The 14,919-nt window shown below is 39.9% G+C and overlaps 1 protein-coding gene and 1 pseudogene across 10 annotated transcripts in view; one reads left to right on the plus strand and one right to left on the minus strand.

The window, feature by feature from the left end:
• Positions 1-14,919, minus strand: part of RPS6KA3 (ribosomal protein S6 kinase A3) — a 112,092-nt gene that overhangs the window by 37,510 nt on the left and 59,663 nt on the right. For all 10 annotated transcript variants that reach the window (XM_070067183.1, XM_070067182.1, XM_008272438.4 and 7 more), the window contains one exon: positions 6,199-6,280. In XM_070067183.1, coding sequence (XP_069923284.1) covers positions 6,199-6,280 — 82 coding nt within the window. The remainder of the gene's footprint in view (positions 1-6,198; positions 6,281-14,919) is intronic.
• On the plus strand, positions 10,191-10,783 carry LOC138847681 (protein lin-28 homolog A pseudogene; annotated as a pseudogene).

Raw genomic sequence — 14,919 nt, forward strand, 5'->3', positions numbered from 1 at the left:
TAATTTCTGGAATTTTCCATCTAATATGTTCAGAATAAGGCTGACTGTGGGTTAACAGAAATTGTGGGTGGAGGTGGGGACTACTACAGGCATAAACCCACAAGTTCAAAGAGCAGGAGAGGGAGTAATAGAAGATGAGCAAGTTATAAATAACACAACAGGTCAGAAAAATCTAAAATCTAAGCCCAGGGAAGAAAGAGAAATGTGAAATCAGTAAATTCTTGCAATAGAATCCTTTCCAATTAGTTTTTAGTACCTCAGTCTTAAATGAAAAGACAACAAAGATTCCCAGGCATGTGAAGAAAGGCCCTAAATGTGAAAAGCATGAAAAATCAACAGAAAAAAATAAAAAGAAACAGGAAGAAACAAAACTCAACCTTCTAAATTTCAAAGGTTTATTTACTTATTTGACAGTCTGAGTGGGAGAGTGAGAAAGAGAGAGAGAGAGAGAAAGAAGAGGAGAGGAGAGGAGAGGGGAGGGGAGGGGAGAGGAGAGATAGAGATAGAGATAGAGATAGAGATAGAGATAGAGATAGAGAGATATCTTTCATCCACTGGTTCACTCCCCAAACAGCTGTAACAAGGCAGGGGCTGGATTGCGCAGAAGCCAGGAGCCTGGAATCCATCCGGATCTCCTGTGTGGGTAACAGGGACCCAAGAACTTTGGCCATTCTCTGCTGCTTTCTCAGGCACACTAGCAGGGAGCTGGATTGGAAGCAGAGCAGTCAGAACTTGAATTGGCTGCTCTGATATGGGATGCTGGCATTGTAAGCAACACTTAACCTGCTGTGCACAATGCTGGCCTCTATCCTTGTAATTTTAGTGACAGAACAAAAATGATATGGCACTCACGAAATAGGAAACTTTAAATGGAATGGGGTAGGGGGAAGGAACAAGTATTCTTGACAAGTAAACAAGGAAAAAAACAAGAAACAGAGATAGAGTGCACAGATAAAAAGACTTAAAGAGAGATGGCAACCAATTGTAAAGTATAACTTACATGTATGGATCCTGATCAAAACAAATTACATGAAGACAATTAGAAATTTGAATACTGACTCGGCATACATATGCTAATTTTACTGATATCATAGTAGAGCTGTATTATTTTAGGAGTCTATCTTGGAGAGATGTATACTAAAATATTCATGACAGAAATAGTACAGAGTCTGGGATTTGCTTCAATTACCAACAGGGGAAGGAGAATACAGATGAAAGAAGACTGACTATAAGTTGATAAATATTGAAGCAGAGAGGAGGGTATATGGAGCTAACTATATTCTTTAGTTTCTTCCTTAAATGTTTGACACTTCCTATAATGATAAATTTTAAAACATTTTTATTTATATAAGGTGAACAAATTTCATGTATTTCATATACACAGATTTAGGAGCCTAATGATACTTCTTCCCCTACCCTCCCTCCCACCCAAACTCCCACCTGAACTCCTCCTTCTTTTCTTATTCTTTTAAATGTTACAGTGACATACTTTCAGTTTATTTTATAATCATAAGCTTAACCCTCACTAAGTAAAAAATTCAGCAAATCGTAAGGAAAAAAACCTTTTCCTGAACAGTAGAGACAAGAGCTGTAAACAATAACCATATCTCAAAATGTCAATTTCACTCATATATATATATTTTTGTACTCTGTTAGTCACCAAAGATCAAGGAAAATGTATGACTGCTGTCTTTTTGGGACTGACTGATCTCATTAAGTAAATGGTTTCCAGTTGCACTAATTTTGTTGTGAAAGATAGGATTTCATAAAATTCTTAAAAACTGCATAATCAATTATAGAAAATTAAAAATGATGATATAAATAAAGGTTTCTAAAAGACCCAGAAGACAGTTGATTATATTTTCCAGAAGTAGAAAAAATAAAATACAGGAGAGAAAAATAAAGAGTAAATAATAATCTAGAGGGTCCAACATGTACAAAATCACAAAATTGAGAATGACAAAAAAACTTTCCGAAATGGAAGAAATGAGTTTCCACATTGAAACATATCACTCTGCTTCCAGAATGACAAATTAAAAAAAAAAAAAAAACTAAAGAATATACCAAATACGTTTCAGAACACCAGGAATTAAGAGTTATCCGAAGACTTTCAAAGAGGAAAGGTGACTTGACACAAAGGATCAGGAGTCAGAATGGCCATAAGCTTCACCATCACAACACAGGAAACTAGAATACAATGGAAGTAATCTTTTCAAATATCTGAGGGAAAATTACTACGCTCTGCCAAATTACAAATTCAGTGAGGGGAGCCAGCGTTGTGGCAGAGCCAGTTCCAGTCCTGGCTCTTCTACTTCCTACCCAGCTCCCTGCTAACGTGCCTAGGAAAGCAGCAGAAGATGGCCCAGGTGCTTGGGCCCCTGCCACAAACGTGGGAGCCCCAGATCAAGTTCTTTGCTCCTGGCTTTGGCCTAATCCAGCTCTGGCCATTGCAGCCATCTGGGGAGTGAACCAGCACATGGATGATCTCTCTCTCTCTCTCTGTGTAACTCTATGTATGTGTGTATTAATTTATGTACATATAGAAATTGAGGAGACAGAATACAACTAATTGTACATTCACCTTTTCTGAGGTAACTACAAGAAGATGTGTTCTACCCAACCTAGAAAGTAAACTGAGAAAAAGACACAGACTTTGGGGAATGCAACTGATCAGAGCAAAGATGTAAAGGAAATGTGATTCTGTATACCATCAGTTCTGCTAGGAACATTTATAAAGCTGTAATAATGAAAAGATTCCTGGGAAGATGCCAGAAGGGAAATTGTATGTACGTAGCAGTATGAGATAACTAAAATCTAATATTCTATGTTATAAAGTAAACAGATTATGTCTCCAAATGAAAAGTCAAATCAAGAATTGTATTAAAAGACTGTTGAACTGAGGTACACGGCAAAAGCAGCAGGTAAGGATGAAAGTCCTTGTCATTGGGGGGGGGGGGGGGTCAAGAACTAGCATGGCAGGAGGATGGCACTTGGAAAGGCAGAAGAAGATGGCCCAAGTACTTGGAATCCTGCCACCCACATGGGAGACCAGGATGGAGTTCCTGGATCCTGGCTTTAGCCTGGCCCAGATCTGGCTGTTGCGACCATTTGGGGCATGAACCAGCAGATGGAAGACATTTCTTCTCTCTCTGTCTCTGTATATCTGTCCCTATGCCTTTTCAATTAAACAAATAAAATCTTTTTTAAAAAAGAATTATCCAGTAGTCTGTAATTCCAAAAAATAAAATACTTTCACTATTCTATGATCCCTTCCACAGTTTGTATCTATATAATTCTACATACTTATAAAAGCCCAATCTCTTTTAATTTTTTACTGATACATTTTCATTAAGTTCACCTGTAATTTTATTTAAGACATAGTACTTCATTTTAGTACTATCCTTATATTAACTTTATTCTGAAATCCTTTAGGCAGAGGTTGTAATAGTATTTCCTTTTTCAAAATTTATTTATTTATCTGAAAGATCAACAGAAAAAGGAGGACAGAAAGAGACAGATTTTCCACCTGCTGGTTCACACCCCAAATGGCCACAATAGCCAGGTCTGGGCCAGACTGAAACCAGGAGCCAGGAAATCCATCCTGGTCTTCCACATTGATGGCAGGGATCCAGCTACTTGGGACATCATCTGCTGCATTAGCAGGAAGCTGGATTGGAAGTGGAGCAGCCAGGACTTGAACTGGCACTCTGATATGGGATGCTGGCAGGCATTTCAAACGCTGGGCCACAACACAGGCCCATGGTATTTCTTATTAACTCTTCATTCCTTCAGCCTTTTAAAAAATGTTTATTTATTCTTCATCTACTTGAAAGGCAGAGTGACAGAGACTGACAGAGACAGATCTGCTGGTTCACTCCTCAAATGTTTGCAACAGCTAGGGCAGGGCCAGACCTAAGCCAGCAGTCAGGATCTCTATCCAGTTCTCTCCCATGGGTGCAGGGGCACAAGCACTTGAGCCATCATCTGCTACCTCTCAGAATGCATCAGCCAGAAGTAGGATCAGAAGTGGAGGAGCCAGGACACAAACTGGCACACCATATGGGATGTGGGTATCACAAACAGTGGTATGATATTCTGTACAACACCTGCCCCTTTTTTTACATTTATTAGTTAGAATTCTACCGCAAGGAAGAGCTTTACCTTATTCCTCATTAACTAACATATCGTGTAACTAATGGATTCTTACTTTATTCAACGTGTTATAATCTATCACTTCCATATGGCAATGTTCAAATTGTCCCAAATTTGGTTAGTAGGAGTCTTTCTTTTATTTTTATTTTTATTTTTTGACAGGCAGAGTTAATGAGAGAGAGAGACAGAGAGAAAGGTCTTCCTTTTCTGTTGGTTCACCACCCAAATGGCTGCCACCGGCGTGCTGCGTTGATCCGATCCGAAGCCAGGAGCCAGGTGCTTCCTCCTGGTCTCCCATGCGGGTACAGGGCCCTAGCAATTGGGCCATCCTCCACTGCACTCCTGGGCCACAGCAGAGAGCTGGACTGGAAAAGGAGCAACTGGGACAGAATCCGTCACCTCAACCCGGACTAGAACCTGGGGTGCAGGCGGAGGATTAGCCTAGTGAGCCGCGGTGCAGGCCCAGGAGTCTTTCTTAGTCAACTTCTATATATTAATATTATATAATATTTGAGAAAGATATTTTCTTTTTTATACTATTTTTCATTGTATGAAAGGTTCAAATTTTCTGTATGTTCATCTACTTGCTTGCACTTTGCTTAATATTTCTTCACAAGTTTCCTAGAGGTGGTAAGTTACATAAAATTCGGTTTGGTTGAATTGGCTACAGTGTAGGCTTTAAGAAGACTCTGATTGTTCTCCTGATTGCTCAGGGGCATTGCAAACAAATTTATAAAATCATTACTTAGATTTTTCATTGCTCTGTATATACTTGCTTTGTCACATGGCACAGCAGGTATTCAATACCTGTATAATAAATACATTAAAGTTAATATATATGTTATACTCTTTTGTTGCACTGGTTTCTATGCCTATGTTATTCCCCACCCCCCAATAACACATTAGGTTACTATTGTTTTAAATAAATTTTCACACCTGGCTAAGCTTATTCACTTCTTATTTTTCTTTTCCAAAATACTCATTGATGTATACGTTTTTCAAATAAAAGTTTGACTCATTTTGTTATGTTTTAAGGAAAATGCAAGTGAAAAAATGATATTAAGCTAACTGGTTGGCTAGAGAAATGCTGACATTTTTAACAGCAGCGTTCTTTGGTAGGAACTGGGCAATTAGTTCTATGCCTGCTATCTTTTAGGTTTCTCAGAGTGCTCAGCTTCTTTTCCATATATTGTATACAACACAAATCCCATAAAAACAAACTACTTTTGTTACTTTTGTGAATGAATTCTGAGTTCCATCAATGCAGTTTTATAACATAAGATTCATGAGTGTAAAATCATAAAAGTGGTGATAGAAAGTTAGGGTATTAAAGATATAATTTAACTTCCTTGTCTTAGAAAGAATCAAGTGAGTGGTTAATGCCACTGGGGTAGAGATTGGATGGGAAAGGAAATACAATGAGAAAGGGAGAAAGAGATTAGAAACAAAAGATTGTGGAATTTCTGAGGATGGTAACATCCACAGTATATGACTAACTACTATTAACAGAAATAATAAATGATCATTGTAAATGTTCTTTATAAAATATTTTAAAAGCTTTATAAATTAGATATAAATTGAAAAGGAAAAAACTGACATTGGATTCAATATGTAATAGAATTGGAGGTTATTGGTAAAGTAAAATCGTACATTAGATTTTAAGATTATAGCTCAGAATAAAAACCTAGAAACCATAAATCAAGATGATAAAGTCCTTTATTCTATTATTCACCCAGTAAGTTTTTAAAAACATCATAATAATTATATTAACATGGAGATGAATCAAATCCAGTTTTAATCTTCTAAACTTCGACTTGCCTAAAGTCCAAGATAAATTTACAATTCTTCTCTAACAAGTCAACTCCTATTCCTACTTAGCTGTGCAACTCTCAGTGCAGCAAGAATAACTGACTGAAAGTCTGTCTAAATTTAAAGCAGGTAACAGGAACGCTTCAGAAGGTAACCAGACTTCCCGAGTCACATGAGTTCTGCGATCTTTTAGTTTGTTTCTAGGACACCAACATTACAAATGGCAGCAGCACTTACCTTTCAGTGTGGCCTTCTTCAATACCTTCATGGCATAAAGCTGTCTAGCATCAGAGCCTGAGATTTTTTTCACCAAGAAAACCTGTATTTAAATAAGAAAAATCAAATAGCCAAGTGTAACAAACTATATCTTTATTAAAATAAGATCCCTGCTGTAATATAGTTTATAATACAGATTCTGATGTAGATTATTTCCTTTAAAATGTATCAATTATAAATATGAAGTGGTTATACTTTTAACAGAGGTATCAACATAAGTGAATACATTTTTTAGTTTTGTTGTTTTGCCAATTCCCAAAGAGTATACAATACATTATGACAGAAAATTTAAACTATATACATAGCATTTAGAAGGCAAAGAGCCCAAAGTGTTTACAGTGTAGCACAGTTGGGGATGGTTGTGCTTTTAACAAAACAAAGTCTTCTGAGCCTCAAGACCATTACACAGGGATTCCTTTTGACCAGTTCTCTGTTGATAGAATTATTCACTGATGAAATGTCTTTTCTATGGATAGACAGATGAAAACTACAAGCACATACCACTGCTGGGCAGAAAAACAACACTTAGATTGAAGAATCCTAGTCACAAATACTTGATGTGACTTAAGCCAGAACCCACATCCCCACTTTTATACAATCAAATTATTATATAACCAGAGCATTTAACAAAGTTTATAGGAAAACAGAATTATTTGGTGGAAAAAATTCTGAAATCCATGCAGTTCATGATAAATGTTTTCCATGATCTTTTTAAAGACCCCACATATCCCTAAATATAAAGAGCATAATTCTCAGGTATGTATGTTATGCAGTTGTTGATTTTCTAAATACTTTTTATTACTTTCAAGATTGAGTGTGTGGGATTTATGCAAAATGAATAAATTCTGCTATAAATAATTAATGGTCATGCTATAACATGACTCCAAATACCCTTTGCTCATTTTGACCATTAAATTCATGATCCTTTCCATCAAACCTTTAAACAGACCTCCTCAGTGGGTCCAAATTTCAAGTTTCCCCCATAGCCATTCTTTTGTATCAGTGTTCTTGAGCTGCTATAGATGGCAAGGAGAGAAGCAATAACCTAGAATTAACTTTAGAGTCCATTCACAATGATCTGACTTAGCATGTTAGACTATTAGTATAAAATCTATAAAGGATCAATTCAACTGATTCTAGGGCAAGGTAAAGTTTCTCACTTTGAGAAACTGTGCCAAAGCAACGGGCAATGTCTCTAAATCCAGTGAGGAAAACCACAACATGCAGAAACCTTGATGTAGGGGGTGATGCTCTCCTCCAATCACTCCCTTCCCCCTTTACTAAGCCCCACTCTAGCTCCTCTCAGCCAATTAGCTGGGAGCCAATCTAAGGAAAGAAAAACATTCTTAGGGCAGTTCTAAGGTAGAATTATGTTCAAATGTTAAAGTCAGAGATGAGTAATATTTTTGAACAGGAACAGATTGCAATTAGGTGGAGATAATTAGGATTTATCTGATATTTATTCATCCTGAAGATTTCCTAATTGAGCTGCTTTGTTCCATTCTGTAAGAAAAATTTTCTAAACTGTCAACAGTTGTATGAAAGTACTCTCAACACTTTATAGAGTGTTTAGTTTACGAAGTACCTTCAAAAGCTTTGTAACAGAGTATCACAATTTTGGGAGGCAGACCTACTATGCAATGTCTAGTTTATAGTTGCCTAAACCAGGACTTAAAGAGGTTAAATAATTTGCCCTGTGTCACAGTGGAGGTACTAGGACAAGAGTTGGGTCAGCCACCCAGTACGGTGCTTCTGCTCAGGCTGTTCTTTTTCTATCTCCTTTGGCTGGTGATCAGCCAAACCCAGCAGGAGCAACAGCAGTCCCGGCTGCCATGGGACCTTCCCCCATCACAGCATTTCTGACCTTTCTTACTCCCGCATGAAGCTATTCTAGGCAGTGACAGGTTATCCATGCTTCCTTGGCTTACAATGTTTTTTTAGGATGAGTAAGAAAGGAGTTGCCCTATTTTTAATGTTTGCTATTTATAGTAAGGTATTTAAATTACTTTTAAAGGAATAAAGGGAAAAGCATGCTAATTCCTAGGAACTTAAATATTGTGTTCCCTGACTATGTATTATATAAAAATAAACCCAAATATTTGGCCTTATGAAGTACATGATAATACAATTTAATACCAGACCTTATGTACTTGACCTTATATCATTTAATTCTCACTACCACTCTGTAAGGTCACACAATAATTCTTTTCAGAATTACATGTTAGGAACTACACTACTGGTTTGATGCTGAGACAGTCAGTACAAAGCACGGCTCCTGCACTCAGAGATCAGACAGTCTACTGAAGGAGACAGTCAATAAACAAATAATTACACAAATGAAAAATTGAAATTACGCTAAGTGCCACGAAGATGACATACGTGGTGTTCTGATGGTGTAACACAGGAATAGGAGCTGGGCGGGATGGTAGGAAAGGCCACAGGTACCAGGAGCTGAGGGGAGCAGGGGCGGGCTCGTGTGTCAGGGGAAGAGCATGCGGAAAGGCTTTCCAGCGGGTTTGAGCCTGGCATGCTTTAAGGACTGGAAAAGAAGGCTGATGCGGCCAGAACACGGAAGGTGGAAAAGTCTATGAACTGGCACTGGAGTGGTAGCGGGGGTCTGACGGAGGGACTTCCAGCAATCTTAATTATTTTCCTTACATAAAAGTGAAGGGAGGCTACTACTGATGGGTTAAGGGGTGGGGGTGGGGCTGTGTATGAGATTAGCTCATGCTGGGTGTCATGTAAATACTGGATTGTACAAAGAATAAATTTAGGGTATAGACTTAGGAGATTCCTTTAACAGACAAAGAGAATGGTGCGGCATATTCTGGAAAGGGGCAGTAGTGGAGAAGACAGGCATGATTTCAGAAATCTTCCCCAGAAGATACAGGAAAGGGACAATGTACACCGAGTAGGAGATTAAAATTTTTGAGTGGACAAACTTTTAGTAACCAAAAATGACTAAATCATCCCAAAAGTCATTAAGGGATGGGAACAGAAAAGAGTAATGGGGAAAAACTGCTGAGCCCAAACTTGTTAAAATGTTTATGTGTGTGCTTGTGTGTGTCCATCCCATCCTTCTCCTCATACACCATGATTGTTTTGCCACACATTTGGAGATTACTCTTTATTACATTTTATTTATTGAATTCTATTAGCTTTCATTTTAAGCATCTGCATGTATTCATTTGGTAAGTTAAAATAAAGTACGGTTTGATGTTCCAAAAAAAAAAAAAATCTTTACTCAATCAACAGGACTTGGTGACAGATGAGATCAGCCAGGGTGGAGGAGGGGGAGTACTACAAAGATATGTCAAGTATGTCTCCCAAATTTCTGGATTGCTTAACTGCAGTCATAGTGACAGAGAAAAATGAAATAGGGGTACAGTAATATCATGAGTTTGGTCTTAGATATGCTGAATTTAAAGTGCCTTTGAGGCATGCAAATAGGATGAAAAATAAGCAGCTCTACATGAGAATTCAGAGCATGAAGGAGCAATCTAGATTGCAGATATAAATCTGTTACATCATGTGTATGTGAGTTACAAGGAAGATAGTGGGCACAGAGAGGAAATCAATTAGCAAAGACTGCAGAGGAGATGGAAGCCTAGAATGAAAACTCGCCAACTTCAATGTTTAATGACTGGCTTGAAAAGGAAAACAGGGCTTCAAGAGGTTAAGTAACTTGTTCAAGCACACACAGTGAATAAACAGAATAAAAACAAAAATAAACTGGATCCAAGTCTGGCTTAGGGTCCAAACTTGCAACCATCATGCTCTGCTGGCCGCTTAGTCTAGAGCTGGATTAAAAGCATTGCTTTGGGTTTGAAAGAGGTTAACAATGGTAACAAATTACCTATGTTAGCCAAGAACTGCGGAATAGGCCTCTGGACTTCTCTGGGGCCAGCAGCCAACCGACTAGGGCCCCAGGGCCACAGGCTCAGCTGATGACCATGAGCTCAGTGTCCAACCAGCAGTTTGCAGACGGCTACACCGAAGCAGCAGAGGACATGGCCTGGTTGGCAGATGAGCTGCAGGGACTTCAGAGGGCTGCCATCTGTAAGTGGTTCAATGTGTGTGCAGACTGGGTTTGGCTTCCTGTCTGTGACTGCCTGTGCTGGGGTCGTGCTCAAGTGTGCACACATAGTAAGCTGAACGTGGAAAGCTTCCGGAGCCTGAAGGAGGGTGAAGCAGTGCAGTTCACCTTCAAGAAGTTTGCCAAAGACCTGGACGCCATCCTTGTCACTGGGTCTGATGGGGTATTCTGTACTGGGACTGAGAGGTGGCCAGAGGGGAAGAACATGCAGAAGCGCAGGTCTAAAGGAGACAGGTGCTACAACTGTAGAGGTCTAGATCACCATGCCAAGGGATGCGAGCTGCCCCTGAAGCCCAAGAAATGCCACTTCCACCAGAACATCAGCATATGGTGGCCTTGTGCCCCTTGAGGGCCCAGAATGCCCCCAGCTGCCTGGGAAAGCCAGCCTACTTCCGGGACGATGAAGAAGAGATCCACAGCCCTGCCCTGCTCCCTGAGGCCCAGACTTGAGCCACAGTGGGTGGGGGCTCTTATTTTGCTATCAGGAAGTTTCAAGGAGCAGGCATCAACCACACAGTGGAGACAGGGGGGACAGGGTGTGCTGGGGGGTAGCTGGCACTGCCATGAATCTCAGGCTGGGGTTCATAGCATCATCCCCTTTTCCCCCTTACTGGGAGAAAGGGTGAGGCAAAGGAATTCCAAACCAAGATCTATCTAAATACAAGTAAGGGCCTTGAGGGGGACATCAACCTATAACCTGCATGCTTTACTGGAGGCCCCACATTCAACATCTAGAAAGCAGTAGCTTTAGAAAGTAGCCTGGATGGGAAAGTCATTTTCCTTTCAAGGAAGACATGGAATAATACTTCCCTCGCCATGATGAAAAGATTGGTTGATGGCCCAGATTACTGGACTCAACCCACAAGCTGCTGTATTCTGTAGGAGAGAATCTCTCAGGAGTAAGACAGGGTTTTCCACATCTCGTTTCCTCATAACACAATTCTGGGACAGTGTGTTGGGAACTGTCCCAGACAAAGGGATTGATGACTGGCAAAAAGGGTGGTTAGGGCAAATGCCATAGACCCGCTGCTGCTAAACCCTCTGCCACCCATTTTTGACCAATATGATTTATTTATTTGATCCCCTAGATAACTGTACCTAGGGTGTCACTTTCTCCAGGAAGCCAACTGCACTGTGTGCAAATGACATATCTTGTACATTTTAACTTTTTTTCTTAATATAAATATTCTGGTCTTGTATTTTTATATATTTTAACATAAGGCCCTCATTCCTGCACTGTGTCCTCAGGCACATGATAATTTCAGGGATAAGTCGGTAGCAGCTCCAGGTTGCACAGGAAATATTCCCCCCCCCCCATGGAGAGCAACAATTTGGAATGCACAGTGTGCCAATTCGAGCTGGCTTTTTTTTGGGGGGGGGGGCAATAGTGTCCTCTTGAAACTCCCACCACCTTGAAAATGTTTCATGGAAGATGAGGTGTGAATTGGGTTGCCCCATGACTTGATCTCCTCCTGGAAGACTGAAAATTAGTCTATGTTAAATCAATAACAGGAGTCACCGTGCACTTGCTCCCCATGCAGGACTTCTGTCCTTAATGTGTTGTATTGAGAACTAACGGTAAAACTAGTCTTCAAACAGTACTTTTATACTTTGTGTGCCTGTGTGGGTGCAGTCTGTTGAAATCTTTACTTAGTATAGAGTTGATCTTCTGTATATAAAGATAATTAAAAATGAATCTTAATGAAGAATGGGATGGGAGAAGAAGTAGGAGGTGAGACAGTTTGGGGGTGGGAGGACGTGTATGGGGGGGGAAACAGCTGTAATCCAAAAGTTATACCTATGAAATTTATATTTATTAAATAAAAGCTTTCATTTAAGAAAAAAGAAAATTAGCCTAAACAGGAAGAAGTGACACAGAGAAGTTAAGAGGCCGAGGCAGAGAGGAAACCATGGTTCGGGCTGCCTGATTCTAGTACACAGGTATTTTGCTTCACGTAACAGAAGCATCCTTCACCAGATTAGGCCAGGCCCACTACGCACAACAGGGTGTGTGTATGTGTGTGAAAAACGTGAGCTGGTAAGGATGAGTTTGAAGACTAAGACCTCTGTACGTACCCACATGAAGCAAGGATTAAAATCCTTAACCTATCAAAATTCTTGGCTTTCAGGCAGACCCATATGTGAAGGTCTCGCAGCGTAAGGAGCCAGTGTTTTGTCCTGTGACAGTAGTGATTACTGTGTCATGGTAACTAAAGGAGGAAAAGGGGGTTTGTTACATGCTGAGAGATCACCAGAAATCTACCTCACTGTGTTGAAATGGGACAGATGCAACAGAACACACTGGGTGGTGTGTGTCTAATCCTGGGTTCCTCCTTCCCCAAACGCTGCTCCCCTCTGGTTATTCTATTTGTCCGGGCTTTGTAAGACTTCACTGAATCTCTGAGTTGGTGATTACTAGGTGGCTTTGTTTGTGTAAATGTGTGTTGGTCTTTCTCCATGATCTTTTCGGGCTTCATTGTTTACAAACTTATTTTATATTGTGAGAAAAATAGCCAAGCATCTTGGTAAATTTTGTACAGGCAAAAGGATCTGAAACGTAAATTGGAGGGGGGGAGGTTCTTCTTGAAGTGGGGACCTTAAGTCATCTTTACTTTTGTGTTCCCCTTCCCCTCTCCTATTTTGGATTTACCCTTAAAACTTGACTCCTACCCTACCCTCTTCTCCATACCCCTTCCACAAAAGGAAACCTACACATCACACCCACACACATAAATGTTCAGTTCTTGAAATATCTCCACAACTCTAAAAGGATTTGTGCAAAATTACTGAATGGGAAACCTTCATCCCTTGTTCCCAATGTCCTGAGGCAAGACTATTTCTTGATGTGATTTATGCCAAAAACTTAAGATACTGATGTATTTGGATAGTTCAAATCTACTTAATTTGTATCCTAAAGAAGAGAAGCAAATGGGGACCTTCTGAGCAGAAAGTGGGGTTTGGAGACCAAGGGGACTATGAGTATACATCCAAGTCACTCAGGAACTCTTATGTAGGTGGAAAAACTTATGGTAAAGTGGCCACAAGGCTGTTTGATAGGAGACAAATTAACTCCATGTTTACTGCTAGAAACCAAAGCTTTGTATGAAATTTTCAAACATGGGGAGGGAGGAGGGTACGAAAGCTTGTGCCTGTTTCTTCAGACTCCTTCCCATCAGTCCTGAACTGCAAGAGACTAAGCCTCCTTGGCCCCATCACTGGGGTGTGTTTGTTTGATGGTTGATTTTTCTGTACTGGGTACTTCCTTTTCCATTTTTTAGTCACTCTGTAATACATCATGCTAACTCTCGCAATCCCTTTTTTTTGGGGGGGGGAGATAATACAATGAATAAATCAAGACTTCTTTGGTACTGAAAAAAAGTAATTGATAAAGAGGCCCACTAAAACACACATCAGAGTTAACTTGGTGCTGTTTTGAATCTGGCAAAGCCTATCTTCAAATGTTTTCTTACTGAGAAGTGATAAGGAATCACTGCACTGTGAAAGTTGAGTGCAATCTTATAATTTCCATCCAGCTGAGAAACGACTAGACAGATCAGGTAGCAGTGATTATAATGGTGTACTTTTCAAAATGAAATGTCCTGAATGTGTGTAGCAGGGCACAAGGACTGCTTAAAGAAAACTGACAAAGATGTTGCATCTTCTGGAGCAATGTTACTTATTTGGGAAAATATTTTTTACATGAAAACAAGAATGTTATTAAATAGAGTGCAAACTTTGCATTCATTTGGAAGACAAGCCATAAGCTGTGGGCATTTGATGAGCAGATTAAGTGCCACTTGGGACACCCATATCCCATATCAGAGTGTCTGATTCAAGTTTGACATACTCTGATTCTGATCCAGTTTTCTGTTAATGAACACTCTGAAAGGCAATAAATGATGGGTCAGGTAACGGACTACTCTCACCCACGTGGGACAATCATTTTGAGCTCCAGGCTCCTGGCTATTACGGACATTTGGGTAGCAAGCCAGTGGGTGAAATATCAAGCTCTCTCTCTTTCTCTCTGACTTTTGAATAAAATGAAAACTAATAAAAATTTTTAAAAAATTCTAGTTGCTGGCATTGTAGCATAGTGAGTAATGCTACCACCTGTAGTACTGACATTCCATATGGGCGCTGTTCGAGTCCTGGCTGCTCCACTTCCAATCCAGCTCTCTGTTACAGCCTGGGAAAGCAAGTCCTTGAACCCCTACACTCATGTGGGAGACCCAAAGGAAGCTCCTGGCTTCAGATGGGCCCAGCTCCAGCCGTTGTGTCCATTTGGGGAGTGAACCAGTGTATGGAAGACCCCTTTATCTGTCTCTCCATTTCTCTCTGTGACTCTGCCTTTCAAATAAACAAAAAATCTTAGATAAAATGAGTACGAAGTGAATACCACCAGTTCACTAAAATTTCAAACATACTTTTCTTTTTTTTAACTTTTATTCAATAAATATAAATTTCCAAAGTACAGCTTTTGGATTACAGTGGCTCCCCCCCTATAACTTCCCTCCCAACTGCAACCCTCCCATCTCTCATTCCCTCTCCCATTCCATTCACATCAAGATTCATTTTCAATTATCTTT

The sequence above is a fragment of the Oryctolagus cuniculus genome, chromosome X, assembly GCF_964237555.1.
Source record: "Oryctolagus cuniculus chromosome X, mOryCun1.1, whole genome shotgun sequence".
Lineage (NCBI taxonomy): Eukaryota > Metazoa > Chordata > Mammalia > Lagomorpha > Leporidae > Oryctolagus > Oryctolagus cuniculus.